Source organism: Protopterus annectens, chromosome 15.part0 (genome assembly GCF_019279795.1).
Source record: "Protopterus annectens isolate FY-2018-M chromosome 15.part0, PAN1.0, whole genome shotgun sequence".
Taxonomy (NCBI): Eukaryota; Metazoa; Chordata; order Ceratodontiformes; family Protopteridae; genus Protopterus; species Protopterus annectens.
Genome location: NC_056749.1, coordinates 602,235,942 through 602,255,759, shown reverse-complemented (window position 1 = coordinate 602,255,759; position 19,818 = coordinate 602,235,942). Strand labels below are relative to the sequence as shown.

The 19,818-nt window shown below is 41.0% G+C and overlaps 1 protein-coding gene across 1 annotated transcript in view; it reads left to right on the top strand.

Moving 5' to 3' along the window:
• The window catches only part of LOC122789946 (START domain-containing protein 10-like), a 416,602-nt gene extending 399,460 nt beyond the window's left edge, over positions 1-17,142 (top strand). The window contains exon 6 of the mRNA XM_044057434.1: positions 16,633-17,142. Coding sequence (XP_043913369.1) covers positions 16,633-16,869 — 237 coding nt within the window. The 3' untranslated portion in view covers positions 16,870-17,142. The remainder of the gene's footprint in view (positions 1-16,632) is intronic.
• The last annotated feature ends 2,676 nt before the right edge of the window (positions 17,143-19,818 follow it).

Sequence of the window (19,818 nt, the reverse complement as noted above, 5' to 3'; positions counted from 1 at the left end):
AAAATTCATGAAGACAATTACTGGATCTTTTTTCCTGAATCATTACCCAAGTACAAAATGCTGACACTTCACAACCTGATAACATTTCTGCCTCATTTAAATGTCTAGTAACACTGTATTTTTATTATACTTATCGCATCCTTTTTCATCCAGACTTCAGCTGTTTTTTTAAAGTTTCTGTATGTCTAGATCACATTATCAGTTCTCTGCCTTACACTTTGAACTATCCACTTGCAGCAGGAGTGTTTACAAAGTGTCTAGCTCAAGTTATAGCTCATTTCAGGTTACAGGATGTTCTTCATCCCACATTGCTGCAGTCCTAACACTTGGGTAGTCCGCTGTCCCAGTCGGCCGGTCAGGGCGCATTAGTCTGACGCCAGGACGCCAGGGTACAAATGCGCATGACCGGCGCCATATCCTCAGTCTTTTTTGCCGCATGGTCCGATGCAGAAGCAGTTTTGCAAGTGCAGGTTGGCGTTCTGAGATTTTCCGAAGTCGGAGTTTCAGACCGAATCAAGTTGGCTAAGTAAGAATATTTTGGTTTTTCTTGCCTCAGTATTTTACCGGATGTCAGAAAAAGTGAATAACTGTATTTCTTGTGGGAAACAGATACCTCATAGGGATTACCATACCTTGTGTATACCTTGCTTAGGGCCTGAGCACGACGTTGTTGGCTGTCGCTCTTGTGCTAGATTTAACAAACGCACGATAAAGAGAAGATTAGATTGTGCCAGGTTAGTTTTGGGAAGCGGTGTAATTATAAAATGCCGCCGGATGCTCCGGCGCCGCTTCGTCAAAGCGCAAGGACAAAACCGCAGCCTAGGCTGGAAGAACCGTCCGGACGCCGGTTTTTTAGAGGGCTCGGTGGAGCCAGAGGTTCAGCCAGAAATTTCTTTGGAATCCCAGGGAGAGACTTTATTACTACAAGATGTGACCTCTCAGGAGGTAGGCCAGGCGGAAGGGGCTTCTCAGGTAGCTGTTCTTCCCTCCCTTCCTAAGGTGGTTAGGCCCTCCCTGCTGTTTCCAAGGCTTCTCCCAGGGCAGGCCAAGTTTTGTTTCAGGTGTTACCCCTAGTTCTTCAGGGTCTGTACCTAAGAAGCATATGCTTAAGATGGCAGAAGATTTGATTACAATGATTAGAGGTTCTATGCCCTCCTGATAAGAGGCCTAGGGTGGAACCTGAGCTTGGGAGTTTTGAGCAGTGTTCGGATGCTTCTGAGTCTTCGGCTGAAGACTTGCAGGAGTATTCCCTTACTCTGATTCAGATGTGGATGATTCTACTCCTTCTGCTTCTCCTCCTGAGGATTTTTCATTTTCAGAGACTCTTCATTCCATGAGGGAGCATTTTAAGTGGGAAGGTCAGGATTTCTCTGATTCCAGGAAAAGGCTTAGGGAATTTTTGTTTCTACCCCAGCATAGGCCTTTAGCTATACCTCCTGTTCTAGATGTGGTGGAGGATGTTTTGCAGAGGCTTCTCTGAACCCTGATTCTTTGCCTCCTGCTCCAGTTAAACCGATAGATATTATAGGGTGCCTGAAGCTCATAAGTATCTTTTTAAGAGTCCTAGGGCAGACCCAGAAACTGTTTCACAGGGGCCTAAAGGTGTTAAGGCTTCTGTTGTTAAAAATCCTGTTCCTTCGGATAAAGAGGCAAGGGCTTTGGATAGATGGGGAAAGAAAGTGTATACTTCTTCCACTTTGGCCATGAGAGCTTTGAATTGCCAGTTTCACATGTTAAAATATCAAAATTATCTCCTTTCACAATTAAAGTCTAAGGTAGATGCTTTGGCGGAAGGTATTGAGTGTAAAGAGTTGCAGGATTTAGTTCATGTTTCTGAACAGGTGGGTAAGCATTCTTTGCAATGTGGTTTTGATGCTGTGCAGGCCTCTTCGAGGGTGGCTGCCACTGGTTCGGTTCTTCGCAGGCATGCCTGGCTGAGGGATCAGACTTTAGCTGAGCATGTGAAGACAAGGATTTTAGATGCTCCTTTACAATCTGATGTGTTGTTTGGTTCGCCTGTGGAAGCAGTTCTAAAGAAAATGGAAGACAAGGCTAAGTCTATGCAGACTGTTAAAGATTTTTGCAGGTTCAGCCTCCAAGTTTAGTAGAAATTGGCCTACCAAGGGGTGGACATATCCTGCTTATGATTCCCAGTCTAGGGGTAGGTCTAGACGTGGTAGGGGCAGAGCTCAAGGTTCTTTTAGGCCTAGAACAGGGAGTTCACCTGCTCAGTCTTCTGGTGAGGGCAGGGGTCAGTCCTTTCGTAAACAGACCCAATGACCTGCCTTTTCAGCTGCCAGAATCTTCTCGTCTGGCAGCACCTTTGGGAGGAAGGTTGGCTCTCTTCAAAGAAAACTGGAGTTTAATTACCCAAGACAGATGGGTATTGGATATCATTCACCACGGTTACAGGTTTTATTTCCATACCTTGCCTCCTTTCAAAGGCATGCCAGACATTCCTCCTCAGCAAAGGAAAGAGGCTCACAGGCAAATTTCTTTGTTGCTCCAAATTGGGGCCATTCAGCCGGTTCCTGTGCTAGAAAGGGGCCTAGGATTTTATTCTCGCCTGTTCCTAGTACCAAAAAAGGGGAACACGTGGAGACCAATTTTGGATCTGTCTATCCTCAACACTTATCTGGACATTCCCAAGTTCAAAATGTTGACGTTACAACAGCTTTTACCTATGCTGGGCAAGGATCACTGGATGGTAACTTTGGATCTCAAGGAAGCTTACCTTCATGTTCCTATCAGACTAATTTGCAGGAAGTATCTGCGTTTTCGAGCTGGGAATTCTCATTATCAGTTCTCTGCATTGCCCTTTGGCTTATCTACTGCCCAGAGTATTCACAAAGGTTCTGGCTCCAGTGATAGCTTTCTTCAGGCAAAAGGAATACAAATCTATCCTTATTTGGACGACTGCCTGCTTCTGGCTCAAGGAAAGGACGTGCTTCTTCAGCATTTGGGATATGTGATAGCAGTGCTAAGATGCCTAGGGTATTCTGTGAACGAAATAAAGTCCAGTCTAGTACCCTCTCAAGACATGTGCTTTCTGGGCGTGAGACTGAATACAGCATCCCAGATGGCCTTTTTAACCCCGGACAAACAAAAGAATCTTTCTCTACTTCCATCAACTGTCTCATCAGTCCGGGCTGACTGCAAGGACAGTCCTTCAAGCCTTAGGGTTCATGGCATCTTGTATTCTGGTACTTCCCAATGCCAAACTGCATATGAGGAAGCTACAATGGTATCTCAAAAATGTATGGACACAGCACTGCCAGGATTTGGACACTGTCATTCAAATAATACCTTGCATTCAAAAGGAATTTTTGTGGTGGGCTCAGGAATGTCACCTAAACAAGGGACTCTCTGTGACCCGGCCAGAGGCGAGTCAGATTCTAACGACAGATGCCTCAGACACAGCTTGGGAGCTCATCTGAATGGAAAGTGGATACAAGACAAGTGGCCTGCCAGACTGCAGCATCTACATATCAACATGAAGGAGATGTTAGCAGTCCAGTTTGCATTACTGGCTTTCAAGGATTTACTTCTTCCAGGGCAGGTGTTGATTCTGACAGACAACACAACTGTCATGTGGTACATCAACAAACAAGCGGGAACACATTCTTATCCTCTGTGCAGGCAAGCAATGATTTTGTGGGAGACTGCTAAGCTTGCAACTGAATCTTCAAGCAAGGTTTCTACCAGGAGCACAGAACTCCTTAGCAGATGTGTTAAGCAGGCAAATCATGGATCCCCACGAGTGGAAACTGGATCTTCATGTATTTCAGACATTGACAGTGTCCTGGGGAACTCCAGACATAGATCTGTTCGCTTCTCCACTAAACCACCAGCTGCCAAAGTTTTGCACGAAAAGGTTTCATCACACAGCCTGGAAAGTGGATGCTCTTTCTTTCAGTTGGGAAAATCTTCATGTGTATGCCTTTCCACCTCTGCCTCTCCTCCCAAAGGTACTCCTAAAGGTCAGACAGGACAAGCCAAGGATGATTTTAATAGCTCCAGATTGGCCTCTGCAGCACTGGTACCCATTGCTGAGGAGTCTGGTAAGGAAGCCTCCATGGCCCTTACCTTTGATTCCACACCTATTGTCTCAAAAGGACGGGCATCTACTCAATGTCAAGCTTCACTCTCTTCATCTGACAGCCTGGCATATTCTGTTTTGAACCATAGCAGGTCTCAGCTTCCTCAACAAGTTTTGAATGTGATTATGGAAGCCAGAAGACCTAGCACAAGGAAAGTGTACGCAGGAAAATGGAAGAGATTTTTATTTTGGTGTGCAGCAAAGGATTTGGATGTTTCTGAGCCAATTTTGAGTGTGGCTCTTCAATATCTTACTGAGTTATTGGACAAAGGTTTGTCTTTCTCTTCCATTAAGATTCATGCTGCAGCAATTTCAGCTCACTATGATTGTGACCCACCATTGTTTTCTCATCCTTTGTTTAAGCAATTTCTTAGAGGGGCAAAGAATATAAGACCCCCACGTAGAGCTCCTACTCCTGCTTGGGACGCGAAATTTGTGTTGGAGAAACCTACTCTACAACCTTTTGAGCCTCGGCTACTGCTGAATTGAAATACTTGTCATGGAAGACTGCTTTTTATTGGCCATTACTTCTGAAGGGTTTCTGAATTGTAGGCCCTTATGGCGGTTGAGCCTTTTTGATTTTCCATAAGGATAGGGTATCATTACGCACTAATCCTTCCTTTATGCCTAAGGTGGTCTCTAGTGTGGCTTTAAACCAAACTATTCATTTGCCCACTTTTTATGCAGATCCCCAAAATAAGGGGAAAAGATTTTGCACACTTTAGATGTACACAGGCAGTTGCGTTATTATTTAAGCAGGACTAAGGATTTTAGGCAGTCTCAGCAGTTGTTTGTTTCTTTTGCTTTGAGTTCTCAGGGCAAGCCTGTGTCAAAACAAACTATTTCTAAGTGGATTGGGTTTTGCATTGCATTTTGTTATTCCCATCATGGCAAGGAGATTCCAGCTGGGATCAGGCCTCATTCCACTAGGGCTACTGCCACTTCAACAGCATTTCTAAGGGGGGTGGCAACTAAGGATATTTTAGAGGCAGCTACTTGGAGTTCAGTGCATACTTTCTCTAAGCATTACCACCTTCCTCTCTACTCTAAATCTAGGGCTGGTTTTGCCACGGCTATTTTGCAGGGCATGTTGACAGCTCCAGCTTCTTTATGATTTGCCAGCCTCCCTTACCTCTGCTTTGGGATTCTACCCAAGTGTTAGGACTGCAGCAATGTGGGATGAAGAACATAGTACAGTTTTGTACCTACCATAAATGTAGATGTTCAAGATCCACATTGCTGCACCTCCTTCCCCTCTGTGTTTAGGGGTGGTTGTGTGGGTGGGGTTGTACTTTTGTAGATTGTATATATTGTATATATATATATATTTGGTACAGGAGTATTTGGTGTTTTTTGGTTTTGGCCTTATCTTTTTAGGGTCTTCTGACATCTGGGGCAAGAAAAGACTGAGGATATGACGTCGGTCATGCGCATTTGTACCCTGACGTCCTGACGTCAGACTAATGCGCCCTGACCGACGTCAGCCTTATACTTTGGTATTCGGGCCGACTGGGACAGCGGACTACCCAAGTGTTAGGACTGCAGCAATGTGGATCTTCGAACATCTACATTTATGGTAGGTACAAAACTGTACTTTATCCACATTTGTCCATATTTAGATGACTCGCTTATCTTTACAGAGTCTTAAGAGTACCAGGAATCTCTTGCTTGGGAGAGAGGTCTCTTACACAAACTGGGGTTCCAAGAGAACATTCAAAAGTGTTGAGTCCATCACACAGGATTGTTTTCTTTGGTATCTGCCAGACACCTCATTTCAGAGAGTTCCCTCACCAAAGAAAAATAGATCTAGAGCTATTTCAAGGAGTTTCCACTCAGACTGTAATCTCTGCAAGGTAATACTTCAGGATTCTGAGTCTTTGGCATCTGTGATTCTCATGGTACCCATGACAAGACATCACAAGAGAAAGATACAGTGATATTTGAAGCCTCTCTGGTACCAGCACCAACATCCATTATCCTTTCACATTTAATTTCTGGGATTTGTCAAAAAAAATTGCAACAAATATTCCTAAATCCGGATGTCCCATTCCCCCCTCCTTGCTCCAGAGCAGTCAGTTGTCACAGACTCTTCAGACTTTCCTTGGGAAGCAGTACCAAAAGCAATAAATGTGCAGGGTATCTGGGACAACAAAAAGATGCAAGCACATAATCATCAAGGACATGTTTGCTCTTATCGAGGCACTGAATTCTCTGAATCACCTCTGGACCCTAGGACCTCTTCAAGTGATTACAGACAATACCACAGTGTTGTGGTACACCAAGAAGTAAGGAGAACCAGATCTAACCTGGTATACAGACTAGCCATATTACCTTGGGATATAGCCTTTTACAACACAGTCTCACTCGACAAGCATTTTGCATTCTCTCTGAGCAGAACTGTATAGCAGACACAGTGAGCAGGATAAAGGCAGACAGTCACAAATGGAAAGATCATGGGGACTTCAAGATTTAATCCAGCTATGGGAGTTGTTCTTCAAATAGATCTTTTTGCCTCCTGTCAGAACAATCAACTGGCAAAATTCTACTCCAGGACTGCATGTAGGAAGACCTGGAAGACATGCCTTTCTTTTCTTTTCCTTGGACAGGAATGTCCATGTATGATTTTGCCACCATTTCTGCTGACGTCAAGGGTAGTTTTGAAGCTTCAGAAGAAATTTCCCAAGATCATTGTGGTGACTCCTTTCTGACCCAGGCAACAGCGTTTCTCGCTTATTTTGGAATTGGCCAGGGGCAATTACCGCAAGCTTCCTCACAAACTGGATCTACTCACATAAGAACAGTTGAGATTGATGCATCCCTATCCCTAACAACATCATCTGCCTGAATGATAGGGTCTTAATACCTTTTAGGTATGTGTTTCTTGAGCATGTGCAGTAGGTGCAAATGGAGGCAAGAAAGCCTGCTACTAGAAAATCATATATAAGCAAATGGAAGGGTTTCTAGTTGGTGCCAGCATTATAACCAGAACCTATTCAAGGCTACTGTCTCTGTTTTTACATTTGTGCAAGTTAATATCCTATCACTTGTCTTACTCTTAATTCAAGGCTCATTTATTGGCCATTTCAGCATGTCTGCCCATGGGTCCTTCACTTTCAATGCATTCTTCATGTTAGACTGTTTTTGAAAGGGGTGTTTTAAAAGAGGACCCCCCCCCAACCCCTGGGAAACTAGTGGCTCTTGCTTGGGATCTTAATTTGGTTTTAGAGAAACTAACTCATTCTCCATTTGAACCAGCTTATCTGGCTGACTTGAGGTTCTCAACATGGAAAACTGTTTTACTCATTGCTATAACCTCTGTAAGAATGGTATCCCAGTTGCAGTATCTTATGGTGGTTCAACCCTATCTCAGTTCTCAAGGAAACACTGTCTATGCGAAAAATAATCCTTTTATGCCTAAAGTGTTGTCAGGCTTTACCTCAAGCCAAACTATTCATCTCCCCGTTTTCTTTCCTGGACCCAAAAGTGAGTGAGACAGGATACTCCAAACCTTGGATGTCCACAGACAACTCTGGTGCTGTCATGACGGAACAAAATTTTTTTTAGATGATCTGTCCAGTTAATTTCTTGTAAAGGTAAAAAGGGAGAATCTGTGTCAGACCATTTCCAAATGGTTGACTTAGGCTATTACCTTTAGTTTTTCCCTCCACACCAAAACTATTTCAGGCAGGATCAAGGCCCACTCTACCAGGGCCTTAGCTTCAGCTGTGGCTTTTTGCAAAGGAAAGGATTGGATTCTGGAAGTATTCTAGAAGCTGAAAGAGGGTCTTCCTTGTTAATATAATGGTGATTATTCCTGCCTGTCACATGGGAGACTGGGGTTTGATTCCCAGATGGAAAGTAAATGGATATCTGTATGTCCCCATGGTCTAGTGGTAAGGCACTGGCCTCTGAGCAATAGGTATGTGAGTTTGAAACTGAGCCCAAACTTTTGACTTTGACAGTTGGATGGGTAACAGGATATTCATCCCTGGTTTGATACCTATGTCTCTAATGGACACAGGCAAATGGTTCATAGGTTGGTACTAGGCTATTGGTCCTAGGGCCTATACAAGCCTAGCCATAACAATTCCCTGGCTATTTCTTCCCTGGAACCCTGTCTAGCAGGGCAACTGATGTGATCCCTGGGGTGAATTTCCTTTCTCCCATCCAATCATCAAGGTTCCTTTTGAAGAGGACCAAAGAGGCATTCTGCTTGACATGTATGGGCAGTCTATTCCAGAGTCTGGGTAGTCTCTGGGTTAGGAACCTATCCCTCCAGCATGTTTTGTTTATTGTGATAAGGTTTAGATCCCTGGAGCGCGTGGCTCTGAGGTCTTGAGATTTCTTTAAGTGTAAACGGTACCAAAATCCAGTAGCACCACCAAGGAGCGCTCCAGTACACAAATTAGAAGAAAACAAAAAAGGAGTGTAACACCATAGACATAAAACTGGAACTTTAATACAACAAAAACAAGAACAGGATAAGCGCTTTCGGTATGTGCCTTCCTCAGATCTGAGGAAGGCACATGCCAAAAGCGCTGATCCTGTTCTTGTTTTTGTTGTATTAAAGTTCCAGTTTTATGTCTATGGTGTTACGCTCCTTTTTTGTTTTCTTCTAATTTCTTTTAAGTGTAGCATGTATCAGCTCTGGGTTTGACATGGCCTTGTATGTTAAGCAGAGATTGCCTCTGAGTAGACGATATGTGACAGTGTAGCTGGAGTTTTTTTAAGGCGGTCAGCGTAGGGCATCTGCTTTAGGCTTGTGATTCTTTTAGTGAGGTAGAGGTTCATCTCTCAGAGCCCACCTTGTAAATGTTTTCATCACCCAAGTCCTGGCTTACACTTAACATGGGTAATGGAACTTGTCAGGGATTTGGGATGATGCATGGCTAGGCTTAAAAAGGCCCTTGTGGTCATTTAACCAAGTAAATGGCTATGAGTCTATGAAACAGCAGTTTCGTCCTCTGTACATAATTTTCACATAGTATTACAAGCTTGTCCTCTGTACATAATTTTCACATAGTATTACAAGCTTGATTCCTTCTCTAGGTCTAGATCAGGCTTTCCTAGGGCCATTCTCCAAGGGTTCCTTCACCCTTTCCCCTTCCACCTCATAAATGTAGTAAGCTAGAGTAGTCTACCTATATAGCTAAGAGTACTGAAACAGTGATCAGTACGAACATAGTACAGTTGTGTAAGTAAGCTTACCCTATTAGTAAATGTTTGAATGATCATTGCTACAGTAGCCGCTCCCTCCTTCCATACAGTTGTGTAAGTAAGCTTACCCTATTAGTAGATGTTTGAATGATCATTGCTGCAGTAGCCGCTCCCTCCTTCCATACAGTTGTGTAAGTAAGCTTACCGTATTAGTAAATGTTTGAATGATCATTGCTACAGTAGCCGCTCCCTCCTTCCATACAGTTGTGTAAGTAAGCTTACCCTATTAGTAGATGTTTGAATGATCATTGCTGCAGTAGTTGCTCCCTCCTTCCATCTGTATTATTTTTTGTAGTGCTTTTACCAGGGTGTAGACATTCATATCGTTTTACTCCTAGGAATGTCCTCTCTGGGCTCAGCCTCCCTCTCTGTTGGCATGAAAGCTCTAAAGGGTTTTGCACCAAAACCCAACTAAAACTTACTAATGGTTTGAGCACTTGGAAGATGCCCTGAAAGCTTTGGAATTTGACCAGATGTTATATCCTTGGCAGACGATAACCCACATAGCTAAGGTTACTGCACCAGTTATCATTTGAACATCTACTGTTGTAAGCTTGCATACACAGCTGCTGTTTACATTTCCTGGATGTGTACACGTAGTTCAGATTCTACCTTGATAAAATAAAAATAAGCAGAAAGACAGACCAGCTATTTTGTTACATTTGCAAAGAGAAAGGAAGAGAAATCTGCACAGGCAAACCATTTCCAAGTGGATTGCAAGTTATATCGCTTTTTTGAAAAATTCTGCACAGAAAAAAGCTGTCTCTGTCAGGGCCCACTCTACAAAGTCTGCAGCTACCACCAACACTTTTCTAGAGGAGGTCTCCACTCAGGACAGTATGGAAGCAGCAGCCTGGTCATTTGTCCATAACTTTGCCAAGTATTACAATTTACTTCTGTCCATGGCCTAGGACAGGGTTTTGTCTCAGTCCTCCAGCAAGGTTTGGTGTCCGCTGGTCCTGTATCAAGCCAACCACCCATAATTGGCTAGTTCTGCAAGAATATAGTACAGTTGTTTTAGGAAATTATAATAATTGTAGATGTTTGAGTAGATTCGCTGTTGCAGTACCATTTTCCTCACTCCACCCTGATGAATGCCCTGGGGTTGTTTGGGTACCCTAGTCACTTTTTTCCACCCCTGTTTAGATTCTTCTCCAGTTATGTTGGCACCATGGGACAGGTTATGCTTTGTATAACTCTGGGGCAAGTATGTAGGAACACTAGTATAGGACTAATACTAGCAAGCAGCCGTGGGGACTGCAAGATGCCTAGTCATGTCCATCTTTAAACAGACCTACATAACATTTTGTCTCCCTTTTCAAGCACTTCACCTGCAAACTGAGCAGGGCTGTGCATGTTAACCCAATGTAAATTTATCTTCCCATATAGTTGTCAAGACTAGCCTTAAAGGTAGTCAAGTTAGTACTTTGATGTGTAGTGGTAACTTTTCCAGTCAGGGACTATGTTGAGTTAGGAGCGTATCATTCCAGCAAGCCTTGTTTATTTGGTGTGGATTTAGTTCTCCAGTGAAAATGTTTGTAGAGTCGCTGATTATGGAAAGAAATGGGAGGTCAAAGAGGTTTGGTCTTTCATGGCTGAAAAAGTGAAACACTGGTCACTTCAGGTCAGCCTATAAGCTAAGGAGGATTATGCTAATCTGTTGTAATAGGTGAAGGTTTTAAGGCCTTTATTTTTCTGGTTAGAAATCTTAGTGTCTTTCCAGCTAAACAGTGTACTTTATACATAATGAAGGGGGCACTGTATTCAGTGATGAGTCTGATAAAGAAAGGGTACTGTGGTAGGTTGAATTCTTTGCATCTCATCTCCTCCAGAGGAACTCTGAATGTTAGTTCTATATATTCTGATGCTGGCATCCTGAAATGACAAAGTCAGGTTAAGCATTTATATTAAAAACAGTTAATATATATCTCTAAAGTCATGTTACCAAAGTACAAATGGCAAGCTTTTCAACGCAGAAGTCTTTATAGTGGTAGCAGTCATTAGATTACAGGTCTTAAACTGGATTTTATAAGTCATGATAAACACACAGTAAATATTAATTTTATAATACATTCTAAACAACTTAAAATATCTGAGTAACTATTCCTGCTACACACACATTCTCAACAGCATTTTGTGGATTTAGGTGAGAACTTTCATATGATTTCAAGTAGTTCTGTGTATGTCATCTTGATATAGAGAAGTGTGAAAATTTTGCAAATAATTAGTTCATGATCAACCGTTAATCTCTTCAGCTTCACTAGGCAGTCACCATGTATTGGTACAGTTGTACCCATCATGTAAGCTTTAAGATGGTCTTTGAGTAGCTTATATGTAGTGTGATGTCCCACCACTGGCCCAGTAATCAAGGAGCCTTAATCCTCACCACTGGCAACAGTGGGAGGATGTACACACTGTGAGGATAAGTACACACACACACAGTAAAGTGCATTTTCCCTTAAGAGCACACAGGGAACCCAGTCAGTCTAGGGCTGGTTTCTCCCTCTTTCTCCAGATCCCCAATAAGACTCCCCACTGGCACAGCTATAGAGTTGAGATCTCGGCTGAGTGGCAAGGCCAAGCCAAGACCTCCAGCACCCTCTCTGTCCAATCAGTGCTTTGTGTCCATGCTGAAGTAGCTGACACACACGCACTTTGAAATTTAATTTATACACGCACACATACACACACCTGGGAAATGCTGGCACATGTTTACTACATATGCCCCCTTTTGCCCAGACTGTAAGGTAATTTTGACTGCCACCAGCCACTCCTTATCAGCTACTCTAAGGCCCTTAACAAAGGGTGTCCAATCTTGCTGTGTAATGTTACTATCAATACAAATGGTAGTTTGACCAAGAGCAAGGCTATTAGGAGTGACCCAGTGTCACCAAATAAGCATGCAAGTACTCTCAGAGATTTAAGTCTCACAAATATCACCACAATGAAGGGTTTAAATATATTTAATAAATAATAATAAAAGAAAATACTCGGTAAACAGTCAGTTAACATCAGAGTTCAAAATCACAGGAAATATTTAAAACAACATTGTAGGACAACCTCAAATAAAGAAAAACATCTAAATTAAGCTCAGCCATATTCTTGACTATATCTAAAAGAAGTTATTGTACCCTAGTGGCAAGGCAGATGTGGTGAATGGGTTTTCCAGTTGATGTTGTCAGGTCGAAGACAAATGCAGAATGCCTCCTCTCTCAGAGAGTTCTTAAATCAACATCTCAAATACTACTGCTGGGTTAGCTTGCAGGATGACATCACTTCTTGTCATCTGACATTAATTCCCAAGCTAAACCCCCATTGCTAGAAACTGCCAGTCTTTAGCATCTGCCTGTGAAAAATGCACACTTTAGATGTTTGCAGCTGGAAGACATAAAACAATAAAACACGTAAGACAATGCAGAAGGCTCCCTAGTTTTAGACATCCTGTATCCTTGCTGCATTGAAACCATCTTTTATGGCACAGTTATAAAATAATTTAATTTCAACTATTTTTTTCTGAAGTTTTGCAAGTTAACATTCTATGTTCCAGTTTCCACTATTAAAATGTATACATTTCCACAATTACAATTGTGTATATACATTTCTGTTATTTTCCAGTAGGGCACACTGTGGCTACATCTTTAAGCTCAGTACTTTAGAAACCATTTCAACACACACTTCTGTACCAGCAGTTTGATATATACATGACATACAGTTCTAATACATTTGTAACACAAGCATATAAATCATGTTGATATTCACAAATGACATATAATTATTTACAAAATTCCAGATAGCTGGGCTGGCAGTATCTGCTTTCGTGACATGTAGCATGTTTTTTTTTTTTTTTTTTTTTTTTTTTTTAATTGTTAATGTAAATATGAACAAACAATATTTGACTTCCACAGGCATCAGTAATATAACTAGACACCCTGGAGGAGTCACTAGGCTTTTAATGAGGTATTCCTTAGGAAAACAAATGGGCAAGATAGAAGAATTCCTGACTGTGGTGGAAATATGACTGAATGAGAGATAATGCCCACCTTAAGTCCACAGGTCTGTTATGACCATATCTAAAGAGGAGTGCTGATTATAACATAAGGTGGAGCAGTGTTTTTTTTTTTTTTCAGGTGCTACTGTGCAGTGCTTTACTGCATTTAGCTTGAGACTGATTTCAGCACACTTAGTATGTGAATATTCCAGCCCCTGCTGGAGTGGTTTAGTATCAGTGGATGAATGTGTGCAGAGTCATCAGCAGACTTGGTCAACCACTCTTTTGGGATGTTAGCATGAATGAGTGCAAAATAAATGCCAAACTGGAGAGAGCCCAGCACAGCTACCTCTGGAACCCTGCTAGTTAGTTTTATTTTCAGAGAGAGTACCAGCAACTTTCTTAACTTGGGATCTGTTGGATAGCCAATCTGAGGTCCAGCGGACAGCATATAGGTTTACATTAGTTTATATAATTTTTCGGTAGTACCTGCATGGGAGGTGGTGTCAAAAAAACAGGCATGGGCAGTAGTGTCTTAAGATGGCACTGACTTGACTGTCCTTTATATCACCAAAATCCTGATGTTAGAAAGTGAGTGTCCAGCTGGTCAGAGAGTACTTATAATTCGGCCTGACCTACAGGCCTCTGCAGGCAGGAATCCCAAGTCAGTACTGCAGAAATAAACTATGAAGAACATCTGCAGTTATGGTCAGCTGCCAGCACTACTGCACTTTCTTTGCTCCCATTTTTATAATATTTAATGGGCAGCTTTAGATTTTCTGATTGCGTAGCGGAATTCATATATTTCGTAAATGAAACGCATTAGGGAAGAATAATAGTGACTGGGGACTTAAATATGTTAAAACCAGACTTTACTAAAGTTATTGAATTAATATAGTTAAAGAAATTATTTACAGCATATGTTCAATAACAACAATTGCTTCAGACTGTAAAACAGCCGACAAGGGAGCAATGCATACTATATATTTGTATTCCTAAGGGAATGACTGTCACTTCATGTCAAATTTTACCATCGCTGAAGTGTAGTGATCATGGGGTTGTAAAGGTTAAATTGTTGCTATATAATTCTTCCAAACTAAAATCTAAACTAGTACATAGAAGATTAATAACAGATTGTATAGAAGAAAAACATTTACTAAGTAAAACTAACTAGAGTGACACATTCAGTGGAAAAAACTGCAGAAGCAATGAGGTAAGTTTTGAAAGATAAATTGTTTGAATTTAAAAAAAAGTCTAACATCAGGATCTAAGCTCACATCAGGATGATAGATTGCCACAAGAACAAAATACTTGATTACGGTGAGAGACAGTATAAGAAATGGAACAAGCAATATTTGACATCCACAGGCATTAGTAACGTGTAACTAGAGACACCTGGAGGAGTCACTAGGCTTTAATGAGTTATTCCTTCGGAAAATAACTGGGCCATATAAAAGGATTTCCTGACTATGGTAGAAACATGGTGACTGAGAGATAATGCCACCTTAAGTCCTAAGGTCTCTTATGACCATATGTGAAGAGGAGTGCTGTTTATAACAAGGTGACGCAGTGTTTTGCAACTGTGCAGTGCTTTATTGCATTTAGACTGGTTCCTGTAGACTTGGTGTGTGAATATTCCAGCTCTTGCTGGAGTGGTTTAGTATCCGTGGGTAACTATGCCAAGCTTGGAGTCATCAGCAAACTTTTTCATCCACTCTCTTGGGATGTTGGCTTCAATGTATAGTATGCATTCTGTTTGCATTATAAATATTAATCAGTTTCTTTTTCTTCCTTGTTGTTTGTTATACAAATGCAATCAAAGTCTAGATTTACTACCAATAATGGTAAACAAATAATCCAGCTTTGGATATAAGGAACAATTCACCAGGGCTGTCAAGTGTTACCTTTAACTGTACATAGCATTTAATACACTGTACAAGATACTTGTGCTCATAGCCGATCTTAGGCATAGGCCAACTAGCAGCCTCCTAGGGTGCCACTCTTGCAGGGGCACCTTTCCACTAATCTTGATGGTATAGGTAGACCAGGATGGGTGCACAGGGTGGTGTTGGGGGGCACTATGGAGACCTTTTGCCTAGGGTACCAGTTGATCAAAGGCCGGTCCTGCTTGTGCTTTATCAAATTATTAATGGTGTACTCATTTAAGGAATCAATTTTCAGCTACAAATGAATAAAGAATTCTAAAAGAAAAGAATAATCAAAATCAGAGCAGAATTCAAGGTGATTTTAAGTCTGTGATGTCATAGCTTTGACAGCATCATACAGGCAAACAGAGGTATATAAAAAAAAGAAAATGAAATATAAAGTTCTGTGAAAATACTGCAAGAATTGATAAAACTGCAGTGATTTCTGTAATAAAATACTGTGTGCAAGTTCTTCAAAGAATTATGCATTCTAGAAGTTTGGTTTGATCAGCATTAATTAGTATGTTCACTGATATATTGTGAAGAAAAATGTTGCAGTTAGAATTAAAGTAGCCTGATTGGCTCCCAAGTAAACATTACAACTGGTGCTGTGAATCTTGGATATTTACCACATGAGCGATTTCAAGTTGTGTACAACTCTTGCCACTAGAATGTACTGTTTTGTTAACCTCAGACGTCTAGTTGAGCTGCGCATGAGAGGTATCCAATGAAGTTATGGTTTCCTCACACAAAGCAGTATGTACGTGTTCTTGGAAAGAAGCAGCATGTTAAATGAGACTGACTACAGACTGTATAAGTACTTCAAAAAACAGCAAAACTAACTTTGTACTGTTAAAGTACTTTGAGCGCTTTCGTCTTCAGCATAAAAACTTCTTCAGATAAACTCCATAAAAATTACACCCCCATTTATACACTTAAACTTACTAATAAGATAAAAATTCTTATTTTAACAGTGCAAAGTCAGTTTTGTTGTTTGTTGTACAGTGCTTGGTCAGTCTTGTTTCATGTGCCGCCTCTTTCCAAGTTTGTCTCCTGCAATGTTTGTGATGTAGATGTTCTTGTCCGTAAGCATAATGATGTGCAATTTCCTCCTCTCCACTCACTGAGATACCTGACCAAGATTATCATTTGCTTATATGACTTTTAATAGTGACCTTCTGAAGTTCCAGGGTTGTAGCTAGGAAGTACGTATTGTACATGCACTATTGTATTTTGCAGTACTATTGCAGACTTTCTTGCATATGCAAGGAAACTTTTTTTTTTTTATCTTCTGTCATTTTGTCCATGATCATGTTGTCAGTTTTATGTTTTGTAATTGCTGCACTTATCTTCCCACAGCTCACTGTTTAGATGCTGATTAAGGGATGTCTTTATTTTGGTAGGTTTTAATGAAAATATGCAAGGCATGTCGTAAGTATCCTGACTGGAAAGCAAAAAACAACCCTCATCTCAAGCCCTGGCTAAATCCAGAGCAGAATACATTGCCAACAATCCATATTAGCATGTTATCAATACAGCATGCCGACTCTCTGGAGCACATTGATGAGAGCGGTCTAAAAGAGGTGAAAGATGACCGAGGTGGTGATAGTGATGAAGATGAAGTCAACTCCAAGAACTGACAAACCAGCACAACAGTCTGCCCTCCAGGAAAGTGACAGAGAAGGCACTAACTGCAAATACCATCTCCTCCATTGCAGTGGAGATGTGGTATACATATTAAAAATAAATAGTAGTAGTCTGGGTTTTTAAAAAATTGTCCAGATAACTTACACTAATAGAAGTATATCTATCTATAAATTGCTGTTTTCTTTTCTTTATATTTGACTGCAACATCACAAATAAGCTATACAAGTTGTCATTATCAGAAATAAATTATCTGAGCCGCTGAAAAATGTTTTTTTTGATCAATGTAGTAAATTGAGTAACAGTGTTTTCCTCTTCTGTTGGTCAAGGATTCTTATTGTTGTAACTGTGTAAGCAGGACACAGCATGGAAAGAATTATGTAACCTAAAAAGCCTCATACGCCTTCATATGTGTTGTCATGCTTAGCCCACGGCAGACATGTATTTGATGGAAGAAGTTTTGTGTGTGTGTACCTGTGTGTGTGCGTGTACACGTGTATGTATGTGTGTGCACGTGTATGTATGTGTGTGCACGTGTACGTGTGTGTACGTGTGTGTGCACGTGTGTGTGTGTACGCATACGTGTGTATGCGTGTACGTGCATGTACATCTGTGTGTGTGCGCGTGTATGATGGTAGGCCCTGCATCTATTTCTTTGGAAGGTATACCTATGTGAAACAGGAATGTAAACTATTTTGATGACAAAGTTGGCATGAAAGTTAAGATGCTGTGATTTAGCAATGCTGTGCAGGGCTCACCATTTAGATTTGCAGCTGATGTGTCCAGAGGTGATGTGTCCAGAGTTGGTGAATTTGTGGTTGAGGGATGATTTACTCATAGCTGGTTGGGTACATCTGAGGCAGTATATGCACAGCCAGATATATTTAATGAATGACACACCCAGGATTAGTTGGATGCATGTTAGAGTATATTGGGGTTATTGGTAGTATCAGAAGGCTGACATGCCCAGAGTTAGTTGTCTAAGCAGTTAAGGTGCCAAACATTATTTTATTATGCATGAGGAATATGATGCCCAAACTTAGTAGTGTATTTAAGGAGGACTGTATGCCCAGGGATACATACTGTGTGTCAGAGGAATGATGTATTGCGTTGCATAATCTGGATGTGTTTCAGGGAGTGTTTTGCACATTTATTGATGAGCATGTCTGGGTGTATTTGTTGGCTGGCATGTGCAAGCCCCGTCTGATTTAGGAGTTAGGATGTATTCAGTCATTTGTATGTATTTAAGGTGTGAGTGCTGAAGGGGTAATTCTGTTTGACTACTTTTCTTGGAGCTGGTCAAATGTGTTTGAGGGTGGATTTTCCCCCAAAAGTTAGTACTTTGTGTACTTGAATGTTATGTTTGGGATTAGTTGGGTATTACGTACCAGATATTAGCTGACCACATTTCTGAGCTCATGTGCCAATGCAAAAGGGTTTTTTTGTGTACATTTGTGGGATGCTGTGCCCAAAATGTTTGCATCTTCGCGATTATATGCCCAGAGTTGGTCAGGTATATTTTAAGGATGACTGTAATCAAGGTTAACTGGTTATATTTAAAGGCAAAGTGTCCTGCTTTAATTGGATATGTTTCAGAGATTAGATACCCACTGTTAGTTGTATGCTTGATGGATAGGGTGCCCTGACTTGCTGAAATTTTAGTTGATGAGGTGTTCCAAGTTAATTAATTTAATTACAGTGGATGTGCCCATTTTAGGCAGGTACATTTCACAAGTGTTGTGTCTAGGGTTATTTGGATGTTTTTGGAAAGGGGAGGATGCTGTGCGTGGTTAGCTTTTCATCAGCTTGTGTGGCGATGTTTCATGATATTGTTTGTGTGGTGTTAGTTGTATGTGAGCAAATTATACTTTGGATTCATAGAAGTTTAGGTGTTCTGCAGCTGGGATTTTTGTGACTATAAATTAGTAATAATAAAAGTATCCTGCATGCAAAGATACAAGAACTTTGTTTGTTAATGGGCTAAGTTGCACAAGTATACAATTTCAGTGATATTTCTTCCATATCTTTCAATGTGTTTTTGTCACACAGCTGACTGCAAGGGGTGAGCGTGGTGTGAAATAGATTCTTTGTGTGAATATACTTAACTTTTCGTCCTGCGTCACACACCCTGCCAAGGTGGGATCCACCGTACTGATGCTTATTGTTTCTTGTGTTAAATGCTTTGTGGTGTACTTTGTGTCCTAGAACTGGTTTATGATTTTCACTGTTGATGGTTTATGGTATATTTTACCTACAAGCAGTAAAAATGGTTTGTCATTATTTTGAGTTTGGTGTCTAGAATGCATTGCTGATTTATGGTTTTCTATAACCAGGTTACTATGTCTGGAATGAACTGTTGCTTATAATGGTTACTTGTTTGTGTTTGGGGCTTCAGGATAAGATGTCAGATTTTTTTTGTTTAACTTTGAAGGATCCCACATCCATCAAACCACAACTGAAGTAGTATGGCAGTTAGGTAAAAGGACTTAAAAGGATGGTTTTCCTGGTAGATTAGTTATGGACTGTCCATGCCAGTAGTACTGTGCAACCATTAGTGCAGTGTTTGGTTTAGCCGGCATAAGTTTGTTACAATGTCAGCTTCAGTGCCAACTTCATGCATAAGAGTGTACACATAAACAGCAGCATGTCTTTACTGTAACAAGGGCATAGAAGCATACAGCAAGTGCTGTGGTGACGTCATACATAATGTGTTGGCATACGTGGCAGATAAGGTTAGTTACCACCACCAGTATGTCATTACATTTTTATGTAGTCATAAGTTAACGTCACTTGTATATCAGAACGGGATAATTTATGGAGGCATAGATGGCCAGTAGTCATTTGCCAGTATACACCATATGCAAACCTAGACAGTTAAAACTAGTATACCATCATATGGAGGATGTTAAAACGTAAGCAGGTGTTCCAATGTACCAGCATCAAAT